The sequence below is a fragment of the Chanos chanos genome, chromosome 7 (assembly GCF_902362185.1).
Source record: "Chanos chanos chromosome 7, fChaCha1.1, whole genome shotgun sequence".
NCBI classification, from domain to species: Eukaryota; Metazoa; Chordata; class Actinopteri; order Gonorynchiformes; family Chanidae; genus Chanos; species Chanos chanos.
In genome coordinates this window covers 17,272,413-17,289,841 of record NC_044501.1, presented here as the reverse complement: position 1 = coordinate 17,289,841, position 17,429 = coordinate 17,272,413, and the positions used below count along the sequence as shown (strand labels likewise).

At 42.2% G+C, this 17,429-nt stretch overlaps 1 protein-coding gene across 1 annotated transcript in view; it reads right to left on the bottom strand.

Annotated features, from left to right (window-relative positions):
• Positions 1–17,429, bottom strand: part of pard3ba (par-3 family cell polarity regulator beta a) — a 120,165-nt gene that overhangs the window by 56,071 nt on the left and 46,665 nt on the right. Inside the window, exons 7-13 of the mRNA XM_030779013.1 lie at positions 16,750–16,875; positions 15,675–15,915; positions 15,452–15,644; positions 13,644–13,783; positions 13,066–13,194; positions 6,805–6,990; positions 4,191–4,364 (exon numbers count right to left, since the gene is read on the bottom strand). Of these exons, the coding sequence (XP_030634873.1) occupies positions 4,191–4,364; positions 6,805–6,990; positions 13,066–13,194; positions 13,644–13,783; positions 15,452–15,644; positions 15,675–15,915; positions 16,750–16,875 (1,189 nt within the window). The remainder of the gene's footprint in view (positions 1–4,190; positions 4,365–6,804; positions 6,991–13,065; positions 13,195–13,643; positions 13,784–15,451; positions 15,645–15,674; positions 15,916–16,749; positions 16,876–17,429) is intronic.

The window sequence follows — 17,429 nt, the reverse complement described above, 5'->3', positions numbered from 1 at the left end:
TGGGTCAAGGATAACATCTTCCCATGGTGCTTTGCTGTCTCCAACCCCAAGTCAGACCCTTGAACTCAGGTTCAAGTCAATATCCATTTTTCTTCATTTCTCTTAGGGGTGGGGGGGCTTATTTGCATTAGTTTTCACCTTGGGTGAAACCACTCAAAACATCCATAATCATATGGATAAAATAAGTGAGTGAGATTTATGTTACAATTCAAGGCATTTTCCAGTGTTTCATGTTTCTGTGGTCTTATTTAGTATTCATCAGAACATACAGTGAAAAAAAACAGTGAGACAGTCTTTCGATAATCCTGTTAAATGGTGAAACCCCATTCACATTGGAGCAGCAAATGGAGAAATATCTCTAAATAAGTTTTTGTGCAATACACCTTAGAGTAGGCCTTCTCAGGTGGAAATGGAGAAAAAGTAGTACTTGGATTAAGTAAATTGTGGGCATCCTTTAAGAATATTAAGTAAAGACAGGTTAAAAGCTTCAAACGATGGAATAACACGCTGATTTTGATACAATACTTTGAAATTTGCATTTGGTCTACAAAAACCAGCCCATGGGGAACCATGAATAAAAATATGTCTGGAATCAGAGCTTGTTCAGACAGAGGGGAACAATTTGTGGGGTAAGAGAAAAATCTAAGACAGGAATTCAAACAGAGAGGGTTGGAAGCTTCGGGTAAATTTTGGATTATTTGGGGGTAAATGAGGTCACTAACCACGCCTGCCAAAGAATAATACTTAATTACTGTGTCTTAAAATCTCAAAGTTACAGATCCAACTCTCAACAGAGCTGTTTACTTCAGCAAATGAATATTTAACATGTTTAGCTGGGGAACCTAAGAGACACTGAGGAAAACTCTTACAAGGGCGCTTGACAGACAAGAGGAGCACCGGAGGGACCCAGCTTTACAAGACAAGAGTTTTGGGTTCAGTCATGCTGGATGTCGACTGGTGACTGACATGCACCCTAACTTACCTGTCGGCTAACAATAGGGGGGGCCCAGTGAACATGGCGAATTTCCTGAAACGTAGAGACATCTCGTAAGATAGGAGCATAAGGTAAGATGGTGTCACACACTACAGGGTGCTTTTTTTTTTTTTTTTGTCTCTGGAGACGGATTTGCGCTTCAGCCTCCCCACTTCAGCTGCGATACCACAGAGCAAAAAAAAAAAAAAAAAAAAAAAAAAAAAAAGAAGAAAAAAAAAAGTCCAAGAACTGCTCACTAGCGGAAAATTCCATGTCCAAAGGTTTATCCTGGCAAATCTGTGAAAGCTGCAGCAGCTGTACAGTTATCCCTGCCACTCCAATCAATCCAGGGGTGCTTGGTGCTTACTGAGCCGCAAAACATTTCAAGCAGAGGCACCCTGAGCAAGCTAAGTGTACCCGAGATCCGAGAGAAGCTGAGAAGTGTGCCCACCGTCTCTCATCACGTTTACAATCAATCTTCATATTGCCTGTGTCTTATGCTTACTCAACCAATACGTGAATGTCCCACACTGTAACACTCTCCTTAGCTGCCCTCCCTCTGAGCATGTTTTCTTTTGTATTCATTTGTCTATCGATTTACACTGATCAATTCAAAACAGTGCTTGCAAAGGCCAAGAGATTTAGGCCAAAGAATAATAACAGTGAAATTAAAATAATAATGGTCATGTTCAAAATAACCTCACTCTGTTAGAGAGAGAGAGAACAATTGACCTTTTTCAATATTATGTTATGTGAATCAATCTGTCAATATTCTATTGACTAATAGCTTACATATTTTTGAATAATGCAGTTGCCAAGAAAATTATTTATGAATCAAACAGTTTGTTGATTTAAACTAAAACCCCAACAAAGAGTAATTAACCTTGGCTGTATTCTGACCTTGATTTGCAAGCACAAGGGTGATTCAAGCAAGAAATGCAAAAACAATGCTTTTCAAAACTTTCAAGAGATGACTACAATTACACTTAAGGGTCTTTTTAACATACTCTGTCAAGACAATTGTGATAAACTGTGAATTCTGTTGGAAGTTTTCATTTGATTCACCTGTAAACTGAATTGTGAACTCATGTCAGCTTTAGGTCTGTCTGAATACTCTACTTTATCAGTGCATTCATTTAAATGACAAGACATGAAGAGAAGCAGAGAAAAGACCCAGGAAAAAACGAAAGACAACCCTGAGAGGTTTAAGTAAGGAGAGGCCATGCAGTCCTTCAAGTGTTTATTTGACAAAGGATCAGGCAGACAGGTGCAGAAATGAAGGTTTAAACAGATTCAGCAGAGGAAAGGTGGATAAAAATAAACATACATATAAAAAGATGAATTAAAGAATAAATACACTGATAAATAAATACACGTATCAACAGCTACAAAATTAGTACAACAGAGGGAAGCATTAGAGGAAAGATAAGATGACATATATAAGTGCACAGATGAGTGAGGTAATAGCTTCCTATGTAATCATGACTAATACCACATTTCTGAAATGCTATTGGTCCCTGGAACTGTCCAGTTATATTAAATGGCTACGTTAGCTGAGCTACATCAGTTTCTAAGGGCATGTGGAGTCCGTGGCCACTGCTTAGAATGGTTGAAACGTTATATTATTGTCAGCGGAGCAGAAATTCATTGATGTGGCTAACACAATCGTAGTAGTCCTCTACCTAAGTGGTTCTCAACTCCAATCCTGAGGGCCCCCTGTCCTGCATGTCTTTGTTTTAACTCTTCATTATCATAGTTAATGGAGCTAATCAAGGGCTTGATGATTAATTGATCAGTGGAATCAGGCATGTCAGTACTGAGCTCAGACAAAGACGTGCAGGACAGGGGGGCCCTCAGGACTGGGGTTGAGAATCACTGCTCTACCTGATATGAAAGCTATAGTGGGCTTTTCCCATGCCTGACACTGTACTGAGGCTACCTGTTTGTACACAGCCAATCATTTCCTCCAGGTTATTATTTAGCAATGTGATCACTTTCTGAGTTTCAGACCAATTTCTTCTGTATTTATTTCACTCAACATTTCAGCATGTCTCAGTTTAGCAAAATTTTCTGAACACCGTGAAAGCAATAATTGCATTTCTTTTCCCTGACGTGTTCTATAATATGTAGTCACAATATTAAGGCGATATCTAGTTATATCAGAAGAGACTGTAGACAAGCTATTCACCTAATAACTAAAACCAGTGCTGCTTGCCAGCCAACATGAGAAAACCGAACCAATAGTTTAGTGCTTGAAGCCCTGAACAAGATCCTCGGGATTCTTTCAGAAGAGCTATCAATCCTTTTTAAATTTGCAGGAATTAGTCGACAGTAAACAAAATCATTTCTGGGACAGGACCCTGTGATCCCCTACCTAGGAGTGTCCTGACCGTTTGGAAAATTGGCATTTGGTCTGTGACATTTGAAACATTCAAGGCTCCTGCAGAAAAAAAACTAAAGGGGCAAGCCCTCAAAACAAGAGCAGATAAACGGAATCACCGTTTGACATTTGGATCCTCCTTTATGTAAATAACTGCTATGTTGGCATTCACTCACTGGCTGGCAGTGGTATGTTATGGATGTCAAATCCTAATAGATGAATGGACAAAAGTGACAGGAGCCCATGTCTCTACCATGTCTACCCTCCATTTACTGGAGAACAAATGTAAAAATGACAGGCATCTAAAACAAATTTGTTTAGCTGGGTCCATCTCAAAGGTCATAGATGTTACTGTCACATTTTAAGGATGATTCTTAGGGTTTGTGTGTATGTTTGCGTACTGCTTACACATCTCTTGGACAATTCTGAATGTGGTCCGAATGGATCTGTCACATAGTTTTTCACAGTGAAGTAAGTAACTTGAATCAGCTCCCTCTGGGATATCTCATATTTAAATACACAACGTTATATAACCTGAGTAGCCTATCTCACAGTTTAAAGCCCTGACCATATATTCAGTGGTGTCAAATAGTCATTACATGTGTCCAGCTCAGACATGTCTTTGAAACCATGTATGATATGCAAGTTATAAATGCAATCGGCTTTTCTATCATTTTGCCTATGGTCTGAAGACATTCAAAGACCACCAGAGTAGCGGAAGTGACCGTAGCGGTGGTAGCGATGGCGGACCCAGGGTCCGGGCTCTGAGGCCTGGCGACGGAAGGCAGGGGCTTCATAGAGTCGGGGCTGAGTTTGGGCCACACTGGCCATGCCTACCTGGGCGGAAGGCCGATCCACAGCCCGAAGAACCACCAGCTGGATGGTGCCCCTCAGGTTGCCTTCCATGGACATGGAACGTCGCAGGGTTTCCATGGCGTCGTGGTTAGAGCGACCCACCAGCGACTCGCTGTTGACGGCTACTAGTTGGTCGTTGACGTGGAGACGTCCATCCTAGGGGGTAAAAAGAGGGAGTTTAGAAACTCATCACTGAATGGGCTTCAAGTCAACAGTTCCTGTACTAACAAGGTAAAGGCTTTGAGAAGGCTGATCCCCCAGTTAAAAAGGTAGCATTAAAAATTAGCATTTAAACTATATTAATAAGAAGAAATTACACAGTAAATACACGTTAACTATTTAAAAGTAACTACTTAGATTGTGCAATTGCTTTAAATAAATATATATATATATATATATATATATATATATATATATATATATATATATATATATATATATATATATATATATATAAAAATATATAAATATATATAAATATATATACACACACACACACACACACACAAATCGAGAGAGAAAGAGTTCCAAAGTCATATTATACACAGATTTATTTAGTCTTGAAACCTAGTCGACAAGAAGCACTACGGTTGCATCCTGTATGACTCTTTTACTATTTCTTTTTTTAATGTAACTTCTTTATATTCAGGCACAGCAAAAGAAAATGTAATCATAAACAAAACTAAAAACAACCAAAAAAAAACTCTCTCCCAAAAAATCTGAGCAACTAAGTAACTCACATTCAATTTACATGATCATGTGTGTGTCCAAGTTAGTCACAACAAAATAACCAGTTCCACACAGCTCCATTTATCTCCTCTACTCCTGTGTTGGATTAGGATCGCGTTTACAATATATGGGATGTTTTGGAAAACAAACCTCCATGTTTTCATGTTAAACAGATTGGGAAATGTGTTTTTAATTTAAAATATCCTCTCCGGGGCCACATTTCAATGACCAATCTCTCTTTTTGAAGGTAGACGTTTTGTTTGGATAAGGAAATAAGTAACATCTGGGAGGGATTAAATCGTAAGAAAGAACACAGTATGTCACGTATACCTGCATGGGAAACACTCGGTTACACAAACAATATTTACTGTTTTGGAAACGACTCAGATATGTATCATAAGCATGCACTGGTGGAGGTCCAGTGAGTAACAGAGATGTGTGTGTAAAAGAGATTCCCAGCCCACAGTGAGTGGAGCCGCTAAAGACAGCCCATTGTCTGACACTCTGTGGACAGCACTGCCCTTTGTTCTGGGTCAATAACCAGATACCCCTGAAAGTGACCTGTAGAGTGGTCTTCAATACTGACTGCACACACACACACACACACACACACACACACACACGAAGAGACACGCACATACATACGCACACACACGTGCACACACATGCACATAAACTCCATGTAGGTTAATTTTTCTGTCTAACCAGGAAATCTGCTAGTCTCTGGAGAGTCTATTCCATAGACACCTTGAATTAATGAGTGTGGTTTAATTAACACTAATGTTTCAGAGTGTATGTGCTGGGGTTTGTGACATGTTAATTAAATGGAGGGAAAATAAGGACAATGAAACACCCTCATCTTACACTGTAGAGAGACAGAAATAACAACACATACAGTCATACAGGAAGTACACAGCAAGGCTTAAAGATATTTCTCTTCCTCTCTGACTTTTCCTCTCTTTCACGCAGACTCTCTCTCTCTCTCTCTCTCTCACACACACACACACACACACACACACACACACACACGCACACACAGAGCAAAGAGATCCACGCTACCATCTTTCTCTCAGTGGCTGCATTCTCTCCTACATCATGACCGAGAGTCAATCATTTTATCTCCGTCCCTCTCTATCTCTTAAGAACGGCGCTGAATGCGAGAGAGGGTGATAAGGGTGAGAGAGGGAAGTTGGATGAAGAGCTTGGCCTTTGAAAGGGTTGAGGGTTTTTTTTTTCCCCCTCTTTCTTTCTTATTCTCTTTCTTCTACTGGCCATTCTCTGAGTGGAGCCCTGACAGGGCCCTGGGATGGAGCTGGCTCTCTGTGCTAACTCTAGACTGGAGTGTAGATAGGGGCCCCTGACGCAGCTCCATCTGTGAGCCCATGCTTGATTAGAGTGCTGATAGGGGCAAGTGGTCCAGCCCTTATCTGCCCAAAACCACTACACCTGCTCCCCTACTTAAATGGTAAACTGAACCAAAGACAGAGAGGGAGAGGACGAGAGAGGAGATGAGAGGAGGAGAGTTCATATAAAAAAGTATTCCTTGCTGGAAAGGCTGCTGCTATCTTACCTATACATAAACACGTACCTACACAGGAATGTATTCACCCTGGTGTCAGAGCCACTGGTCGGGACAGATATAAATTATGACTGTGCTGCTTAGTTTGGCTAGAAGTCCCAGCTCCAATCTTTATCAATTGCCTTGGGTGACTGTGACCTTTTTTACTTTTCAGTGTGTTTTGAAAAAGTGAGCAGTAAACAGGTGAGCATAAAAAGTGAGTAATCTTGTTCTACTTCTCTGGTCTGGAACTTTTTTCGTTTTCGTTAAATTCGGAGGTGCGTTTAGCTATTGGTTTTTGGGTTGCACCTTGTAGGCGGCCCCTCCGTGGATGATGGACTTGATGAAGATGCCCAGGTCCTCTCCAGTCTCGCGGGATTTATTACCCTTCAGGCTGACACCCAGACCAGCAGAACCAGTGTCGTTCAGTGGGACCTCAAACATCAGCTGCTCCCGGCCGTCCTCTGACACAGGTGGGCCAGAGGGTTCTCCTTTCTATAACACAGGACACAGAGGTTTGATGGAATAACACTTTCATTCATTTTTTTAAATGACCCCCACCCCTTTATTATCTGCTCGCATTTCATACTGTTTAGGGCTTTTAGATGCCTGCAAGAAGGGAGTACCGGAGTAGTATTCCAGAGCGACAGAAAGAAACAGAGTGGAGAGAAAGACTGAAGGAAGGGCTGCATGTGACATAGATACACAGGGAGAAAAGGTGAGACACATTAAAAAAAACTCAATGAAATAAAAAAAAAAAAAAAACAGTCAAGAACGGAGATAGTGTGCGTATGGGTTTACCAGAGAATTTTTAAGTGAAAACCTATAAAAAATAAAAAAAAATGAAAAGTAATGGATGGATGGACAGATGGATGGATAGGTAGAGCATACTGAAAGGGGAGAAGGAAAAAAAAAAAGGGTGGATGGGGCAAAGAAAATGTTGTGAGGAAGCCGGGAAGGCAGGAAAATGAAGGAGAGGGAGAACAGAGGTCACTCCATTTGAACATGAAAGGCAAGGACAGTGGGCATTAAAGCACTGACATTTCAAAGGGAAACAAAAGAACCTTTTCCACATCCTCATTTAGGAGAAAAGAAAGAGAGAGAGACAGGGAGGAGAGCGGTGAAGGAATCGTTTAAAACTAATAACCCGACCCCGGACACACACGCACACCCCTAACGCGCCACGCTTTCATTTTTACCCCCCTTTTTTTAGTTCAAATGACGCTCGATACGAAAAGAAAAAAATAATAAACAAATAAAAAAATGAACAAATAAATAAACGTGAACAAAAACAAGCACTGCAGGGGAAGAAAACATGCACAGAGAATGTATCATAACTACAGCAAGGACATTTTGAGCAATTTCAAAAATCAGCGAGCGTAGTGCGATTTTCTGTCAATTTACTGAACCAACTGAAAGTGATTTCATTTCATCTGCCTCTAAGTCCCACCTATTTTCATTAAAAAGACAGACTATTCACCCAGCATTTCTGAAGTCATTTGTCTATTGACGATAAGAACATGCGAATTTTTCTCTCTGAACGGGAGACAAGTGGGTGTGTGCGTGTGGCGGTGGGTCAGAGAGGGGTCCATAAGCCTTCTAAAGTGTTATCATATATTCTATGGCAAACTCTTATCTTGACATGTGTCATGCCGTGGAGGAAAGTGGATAACATTTTGACACAGTCGACTGTCAGACGGATGGGATGTACCAGACACCAAACAATGCTGGGATGGCACCGGAACTTGACTTTTCGGGAAAAGATTTAAGAGTTGAGCAATGCAGAGGTTGTGTTTTGCAGTGATGTAGGGATGGCATGGAGTTTACAAATATCTAGTGTTTCTACCCACAAACATGATCTTAAGCCTCTCTCACAAACGCAGCGGTTTATTGTCCCAGATTGTAACCCATCCCTCATTTGAGCTTGCATGACAGAGGAAAAACAGAGTGACGAATGAAATGATCAGAAGTATGGAAAGAGAAAGAGAGAGACAGAGAGGGAGAGAGAGAGAGGGAGAGACAGAGAGAAAGAAAGACATATTTGTAATTGCACTAGCTTGATGTTTTTCCCTAGAGGATGTGAATGGACAGAATTGCAGTGTGTACGTGTGTGTGGTGAATGTTGCCTTAGGCAGACAACATGAGTGATTAGGCCTCTAATTCCATCTCACAGAGGAACTGATGGTCAGAGAGGTCAAACCCTGTTCCCACAGAGGACTCTTTCATAGCACTAAATGTCTCCTCTGACAAGTCAAGAAAGACAAGAGTGTGTGCTCTGTCTCTCTAACACTCACATACACACAGTTAACTACACTGGTGGTCCCATCAACACTTGACCCTCCCAAAAGGACCTCACCAGAGCATATCAGGGCTCTTTCTTACACACACTCATGCACGCACATAATGTGTTCAATTGTTTTAACAAGAATGTGTGGAAAAGCTGTGAAAAACACGTACATGCGCGTGCATACACATGTGCACGCACACACACTCCGACATGCCCATACAGACACACACGGGCACACATGCACATGCACGCACACACACACACACACGATCCATCATGAACCAGAATAGCTCACAGATGAGCCTTTTCCGACAGCCTCAGGCCTAAACAAAATGAAGAAACTGTTTGGTTCCCTGTAGCTCTTGTTTTCCTCCTCAAATGTCACTGTAGGAAACTAGACATTTGCTGTGACTAAGCAGTTTGTGTAGGGAAGCACCAAGTGGTGGGAAAACAGCAGAGCAGCCTTGCAGAGTAAAATAGAACATGGGTCAGTCCATATTTCAGTCCACATAAAGTATGTAAAAAATAAACCCTCAAAACATTAATTAAACTACAACCCTCATCTTCTCTTCAACTTACTCCTCTCTTCCTCATGTGATTTAGCATCAAAAAGGGACGGTAGGCAGTCGTCCATCTCCTTGGAGACGGCGGAGTGGAATGGTTACCATGACAGCAAAGATGGGGAGATGCCATGTTTTCACTCAGAGGATTTTCAAAGAAAGAAAGAAAAAAAGGAAAGAAAAAAAAGAAATAAATAAAAAAGGCTGACAAATTAGCGGCAGTCACACTGACTCCAGTGAAGTGGCCGTATCCTGTGTGAGCGGGAGAAACAGGGGAACGGGTGGGCTTGACAGACATGATGTCAAGGACAGTGTGGTTTCCTCTAGTCTGACCTCTCGCATTGTGAGTTTCTCTGCTCTCACAGGGTGTGCCCCTCAGCCCTCCAGGTGCGGTCTGACCCCCTGTCCGGGAGTTAAGCCTCCACTTTAAGCACCAGGGATTTCAGTGAACTAAAAAGGGCTTTTTTGAAAACAACCTGCACTAAAACGGTGTAGGAGATACATTAATGGGATTTAATTAGCTTCGGTTGGTGTTTTTTTTTTTTTTTTTTGTTGGAAATGTGTGTGGAGTGATGACAGGGATTTGGCTGTACTTGATGGACTTCAATAGGAACTGACAGTGGCTCTATCTGACAGGGGGTTGCATTTAAACCTTAGCATTAACATCAAGTTGAGAAAGAGACAGAGACAGAGAGAGAGACAGAGAGAGAGAGAGACCAACGTCTACTGGCTAAGTGCTCAATATTTCTAAAAATGACACATTTTTGCTTCACTTTTCAACTCTGGAATAAAAACGATTTATAAGCACTCCTAAGGTTGAATGCACTTCAAACTTGACCGAAACTTAGAACACCTCCTGACATGCCTTAAGTGTATAGGTACGGGTTAGGTTATGGGGAGAAAGCAGTGGTAGAGGAGCATTCAGTAAAAGGACAGATCTGCTATGGTTATTGTGAAGGAGGTAGGATTTGATAGAGAGGATGTGCAGTTTGTGACAGATTTTAAAAAGAGAGGATTTTTTCCCCCCTCAACCGCAGCCTGGGATTTGGCTCTTATACTTCAGCTGAAAATCACCGTCATGGGAGAGAGGAAAAAAAAAAAAGATAACCTACAACGGAATAACTTTAATTCTATCTCAGACTTTTCAGTACGACGTCAAGTTACTTGGGATGGAAAAGTAAGGCATATCAACAGAGACAGCCACTTCACTGCTTCAAAAGTGATAGAAAATTAAGCTGAGAATCAATCACAGATATGAATTTGGCTCAAGCTCATTGTTCAAAGCTAGAATAAAATGCTGCCTTTGTTCTACTTTGAGATATGTCTGACTTAAAAACCAAATCTTGCTTTACGTGTTTAGAGCTCTGGGCTTACACAGACAAGACGAAACCCATCAAACTGCTCAAAGCACGAAAGGACGTTGTCCCTGCATCCATGACCGGACATCCATCTACTGGCACATCAACGGACTGACCCGTTTTAGACCGGTGCAGGTCTGAATAACAAGGCACTAACTCTGTCAGCAGCACATAGAGGACCGGAGTGGGTTAGACACGACGTTTACCCATCGAGCCCATTCCCCAGAGCGGTCACAAACATCCTGGATGGGTGTTGCTCAACCTTTCCCCAGACAAACATCTGTCTGTTTTTAGACAGGGGTAAAAGCGGTATTGTTCTTGACCGACAGTAAAAAGTGAAGTTGTTTTATTGACTGACATGGGTAGTTTTTTTTTCCTGCGATGCTGATAAGGAGCGACGTGAGACAGATAAATGATGCTTTTTGGAAGAGAGACGTTGACGAGATCAAAAAAAAAAAAAAGAAAAAGAAAAAGGAAAAAAACTGGTGATGAGTGCTTTTTGGTAGGATCTGTGATGAATCAATGCTTTTTAAAATGTCTTGTTTACTCGCCAGCATAAGCGTGTGCTCGCTCTCCTCTCCCTGTCTCTCTCTCTCTCTCTTTCTCTCTCTCTCTCACACACATACACACACACACAGAGGAGCAGATGGTGGGATGAAGAAGAAATACATCACCACTATCATTATGTCTTTTTATATCACCCTCTTCTCTATCTTTCTCTCCAGTCTGGAGAAGTCGTTTCTCACAAACACAGCTCCTTCTGTGCATTTCCGCTGTCATTGAACACTGATGAACGCTGACGTGGCGCTAACCCAGTTGCCTCTGAATGGTGAAGAGAGTAGAAGATAATAAAAAAAAAAACCCTAAATGTTCTCCTCTGTGAACACATATGCCGAAACAGGTTTTTTTTCGGAGACCTTATCTGCTCCGTACTGGGGCTGTGCGTTAATAAGCTGTGCTGTATTCTTTTCTGTTTGTGCCAGCGTCTTTTCAGCCCGCAGCTGGTCCTTCCAAATAGATCTGAAACAAAGAGTGCAAAGCTCTCAGACTCCTGGCTCATAGGCTTGGTTAAGGGGGCTCAGAAATAGATTTGGAATAGTGATGCAACCTGGGTGGACAGCTAAATTGTCAAAAAAAAAACCAAAAAACATAGTGAGTTTGAAGATATCGCCTCAATGTTCTACCGATGCTATCAAGAGAGTGAACAGTTTTTGTTTATCAGATTTGAGTTATCTATGACGTATGGTTTATATGTTCCTGCAGGACTGACCGTTTTGAAATGGGGTATAAAACTTGAAAGTGATCAATAGGTTTTAAATGTCCATAATTTGATGGAAAAAATGAAAATGTACAAGTTATTTTTGTTGGAGATTGTTGTAGAACTCACGAGAACATCTTGTCCCAATACCTCAAAGTAAGGAAGGGAAAACATCATCACAGAGACACAGTCCATTTGTAATTTATGTTTTGGTCTGGCTCTCCGTATAGGTTGTTGCATGTACAGTGCATGCGTGTGGTCTGGATCTATGACTGTCTCAATAATACAGACGGTAACTCTATATGACAGATCAAACGCTTTATTGAGGAAGCAATGCAGATAAGTAGTGGAGGTCTGCAGAAAAGGTTAGGTGTTGTGTGCCAGATTCTTGTCTGCTCTGTGTCGGAGGGATGTGTGTGTCAGTGAGGGGGTACATGCATAGGTGATGTGTTTGGACAGCCAAAGGTCTTTAATGAGCTGAGAAAGCAGTCTAGATAAACTAAAGAGAAGCCTTCAGACAATAGGAGGCCAAGAGACTCACTTCCTCAGTTGAGAGAAATAGGGGCATCAGCACAGCAAAGGGACATATTGTTGAGACACTCAAAGGGAACAGGGGGGGAAGATGCTTTAAAAGGAAGTGTTAAGCAAAAGAGAGAGAAAAAAAAAAGACAGGGAGAAAAAAAATATGGTGGTGCTTTGAAAGGAGGTCAAAGACCAACATGAACCTTTCCATGCTCATGCCCCCATCCCCGTCACCCCCTCCCACATGCACAGCTGGGACTGTTAGAGGGACTTACATGCCCCCTGCTACTTCCTGTCAACCTACTGGGCAACACGCACTACTTCCTGCCCAGAGCTGAATCAACAGATCTCAACAGGAGCAGGAAGCGTACGCATGTGTGTGTGTGTGAGTGTGTGAGTATGTGTGTTTGTGCATATCCATCTGGGAGGAGAGACAGTACAGTGACACATCCTTGAGTGACAGGAAAAGAGGCAAAAAAGGAAGTGAAGAAGAGGGAACAAGGAGACACCTCCTGTCTTTAAGGCGAGGTTCTGGAACGTAAGGTTATAACAGAGAGGGAGAATAAAGAGACATGGGAATGTTACCAGCTCTCGTGGCAGAAACATCTCTTCCTGTCTGGCCACAACCACAGAGACCGTCTCTCCCAGCTTCGTGCTTCGCAACATGGCCACCAATTCCTCCTGTGTGCGTCCTGAGATGTCCACTCCGTTCACCTGTGGAAAGAACAAAAAAACTATTTCAATTAGTACATCACAAGACAATGTATTAAGGAAATTAAATGTTAATATTAAAGATGCTTTAATCATTCCAGGTTTACTTCAGATACTTTCACGTTTTCTCCAAAATGGTATCACTTTTCTCAAAAATGCTTTCATGTTTCTCAAAAACGTTTTCAGCTTTATCCCAAAACGCTTTCACTTATTCTGTTCTTTCACTTATTCCTCAGACACTTCGACTTAATCCAAGTCTTCATTTATTTTCATTTATTTCTCAAGCACTTTCACCCCCCCAAAAAAAAGATTACTTTTCCTACAAATACTGTCCCTTCTTCCTTAAACACTTTCACTTTTAGCACTATCACATTCATAGATTCTTATCCTGTTTTTCTGGCCCGGTCAGGAGTTTAGAGCCTGAGTTATAAAGACCAGGATGACGAGCCCACCTCCAGGATGCGGTCTCCTGACTGTAGTCGGCCGTCTTTGATGGCAGCTCCTCTGGGTAGAATGCTTTTGACCAGGATGGGCCCTGGACCATGTACCGACGAATCTCTGGTCACCACGGTGAAGCCCAGTCCCTCGGTTCCTGAGGAGCGAAAGAATGCAAAGAAAAATCGATCACGGAGCACCACATGACTTAGTGTAATGCTAAGCTGAAATTCAACTGAGCTAGAGCGTAATATTCACATTGCATGAGGCTATTCAGTGTGAACTCAATATTTATTCATGTTTCTTGGCTAAACTCTTTGAGTACAGTAACAATCACCTGCTGGAGAATCTGGCCCTGTTTACACCTTGCATTAAGATCCGATTTTGGTCATCCGATCACAAGTGGACAGCTCAAAAGTACAGGTGTAAACGCATCCAATGCGCATTGAGGTCGCATCGAGATCCGATCTCAAGTGGTCATTCGAGACAAGGATTCTAAAGCCAGGTGTAAACGGACGTACTTAGAGCTGTCCACTTGTGATCAGATCACCAAAATGGGAGCTTAATGCAAGGTGTAAACAGCACAGCAACATCATTTAGAGAGAGGAGGTGACATAAAAACCCACAATTTCCACAACAATAGCTGATCTGACGTGTTCTTTTTATCCTAATTTGGGATATTTGCTGTTTAGAAGCTCTCAGCTCTTCAGTGAAGGTCTTCATCTCCTCCAGTGCTCCTGATAAATGCTTTCTTATGTGGATTAGAGCCTCCTGCCTTTAATTTCACGTGTGAGCACATCTATGTGAGAGGGGGAGCAATGGAAGGAGAGGGGGAGCAATGGAAAGGGGTGGGGGGGGGGGGGTCGGTGTTAGGGGCTATGGAGTGTAGAGTGGTAGTTGTAGGAGGGGTTTAATGACAGTGGAAAAGGTGGAGAGATGGTGGGAGAGAGGGAGAAACTTGGAGAAAGTGTCTGTGTGTGAGTCTGTGTGTGTGTATGGGGGGGGGTATATAGGGAGAGAAAGCTTTAAGGAATTATTCTTAAGCACCCCGTCCCCACCCCCCCCCCCAAAAAAAACCTCTCTCCCAGCTCTGAAGTCTGGTGGGACACAGGTGATTACTGAATCCAGAGATAATTTCTATACACACACTCACCACACACACACACTCACCACACACACACACACACACACACACAAACTGAAAGATGTCACGCAGGATAGAAGCCAATCCAGCATACTAAAGATGGCAAATGATGAAATCTCATCTCCTGGTGGAGCACCTGACTGACTTCTATTAATGTTTTAAACCAAGAGAGCCCATCAATCAAAAGAGAGAGAGAGAGAGAGAGAGAGAGAGAGAGAGAGATGGGCTGTAGATGAGAGCAGACGAGCAGACGAGAGGGGGGAAGAAAGAAAAGTGAGTGAGATCCAGGAAACATGGTTGCCTCCTCCTGTCAGCACAGGACTCCTCCTGTTGTGATCAATATTTGCTAAAGACAGCTTCAGAACTCTGTTTCTCTCCATCTAACTGTTTGTTTCCTTTCTGTCTAATGAATTCACACTAATGGCCAGATCAATAGACACTGAATAAACTCTGAAGGAAGCAATGAATTGCTCAAAGTGCAAAAGTGTCGTTTTTACTGGCCCCGTCACTGAAGTCATGCGTAATCCAAACACCAAATGACTGATTGCACATGAAGCAACATCAAGATTTAATATCAGAGAAGTTATCAATACTTAATCTATTTGTTGCTATGATGAAGAGATCTATAACTGCTCTAGCTGGTGCAGGTTTGTTGGACGTGATTGGATTACCACTCGTTACCTTTCTTAAGGTCGATCTTTAGTTTTTTGCTGCCTTTCCTATTGGCAGCGTTCATTAACATGGTGAGGGCGGGGTTCTTTTTCGGCTGAGGACTCTCGCTGCGACCCTTTGGAGTGGGTGAGGAACTGACAGGAAGAGGGGGCGTGGTCTCAGTGTGACGTTCCGGCTCCACGGGGGCGGGTCTGGTGACAGGCTCCTCCCTCTGAGTGGGCGGGGCCTGAACAGGCAGTGGTTCAGGAGAGCGGGAGGGCGGGGTTTCAGAGCGTCTGGTGTCAGTGGGGGAGTTGGTTGCCGCACGGAGCAGAAAGGGACTCTTGACTTTCGGGGTGCTCTCCGGACCATCGGGCTGAATGAAGAGCTGCCCAATCAGGCTTTTCTCATAACGCTGCTTGTTGGACGTGGGTAAAACCTCAAGTCGCACCAGGGAGGAGGAGGCCATGGCCTGACGGAAAACCTCCTGCGCCCTGCATGAAGGAAGAGGCACAGTGCAGGTCAAAAATCTATTTCAACTTACACTTTAAAACACGCCATCCCAAAAACTTAATCAGAACTGCTGATAAGCAGATACCACCCAGAGCATTGCTCTTTCTTAAATATTGTGTCTTAAAGGCCAAAAATGTTTAAAAGGCTAGCATCCAATTTATATTTTTATTCTGCAAAGAAAATGGAATATATGTTCAGTTTTGCTTGAAATTTTCACTTGGGGCCCAAACTTTTCAGGTGTTCAGATAAAGACAAAGCAATTCAGAGCAAACCTGAAAGTTCAAAGCAAGAGCAAAACTCCAAAAAAGCATAATTGATTGAGCTGATCCTTTTTAAGCTATCTTCTACCTCTCACCCAGTCAATCTCTTTTTCTCTAATATCCAGACTTCACCTCATCCAAAGCCTCTCTCTGACAGCTGTCTGGGTTTCAGATAGCACTTCATGGTCCAATTCCACATTCAGAAGTTAAGTAAAGTAAAAGTAAAATTAAGCAGGCTCTTTAGTTACGGCAAAGATATTATAATGAGAAAAGGACATTAAGAGATAGACGTAGAGATAGACACATAGATAGACAGATAAATAGATAGAGAGAGAGAGAGAGAGAGAGAGAGAGAGAGAGAGAGGGAGGGAGAGAGGGAGCATACGTGTGTGTGTGTGTGTGAGTGCGCGTGTATCTGCGTGCAGTATGTGGTGTGAGTGTAATTTGTGAGAGAGGGATTAGGAGAGAAGAACACCGTGACAACAAAAGGGCAGTTATCGTCTGGCGGCTGGACAACAGCGATGGTGTGATAGACACAGAAGAGCTGGTACTTACTGAGCAAAGGACTTGTCAATTAAAGGCGTGTCATTGATCTGCACAATACACTCATCCTCCTGAAAAATGCCCTCTCTTTTACAGCGGCTGTTCTCCTCTATGCCACACACAAGCAGGCCCAGGGTTCTAATAACACACACACACACACACACACACACACACACACACAGAGACATACACACACGGGCACAAAAAGACAGAGAGAATTATTCAATTACATTTTGCAGTCATTGAAATACCACAATACAACAGTACCCCACACAGACACACACGGACACACACACACATGCAGTAACTAAAAACACACACAGAGTAAACAAAAACAGCATAGAAACCACTGACAAAATGTTGCATCAACCAGTGTACCTTAAAATATGAAATATTAATACATGAACTTTTGAGTTACCTTATCAAACAGGCTGCATAGCGTACTGGGTCAAAGTTAAACATTTAAATAAGTTCCACATAAGCCTCCAACAGATCAATAGTTGAGAAGTTATAGCATCATTAAACATTCATCTATTTTATTGAGAGAATGTGCTACGGCAATGCCATAAAGTCTTCTAAAAAAAAAAAAAAATAGTCAGTGTTTTCAAATAACCTTAAAGCATGGACACATTAGATACAGTTTATGAATCTGGATATGAGGCGCAAATAAATAAAACATGTTTTTATAATAA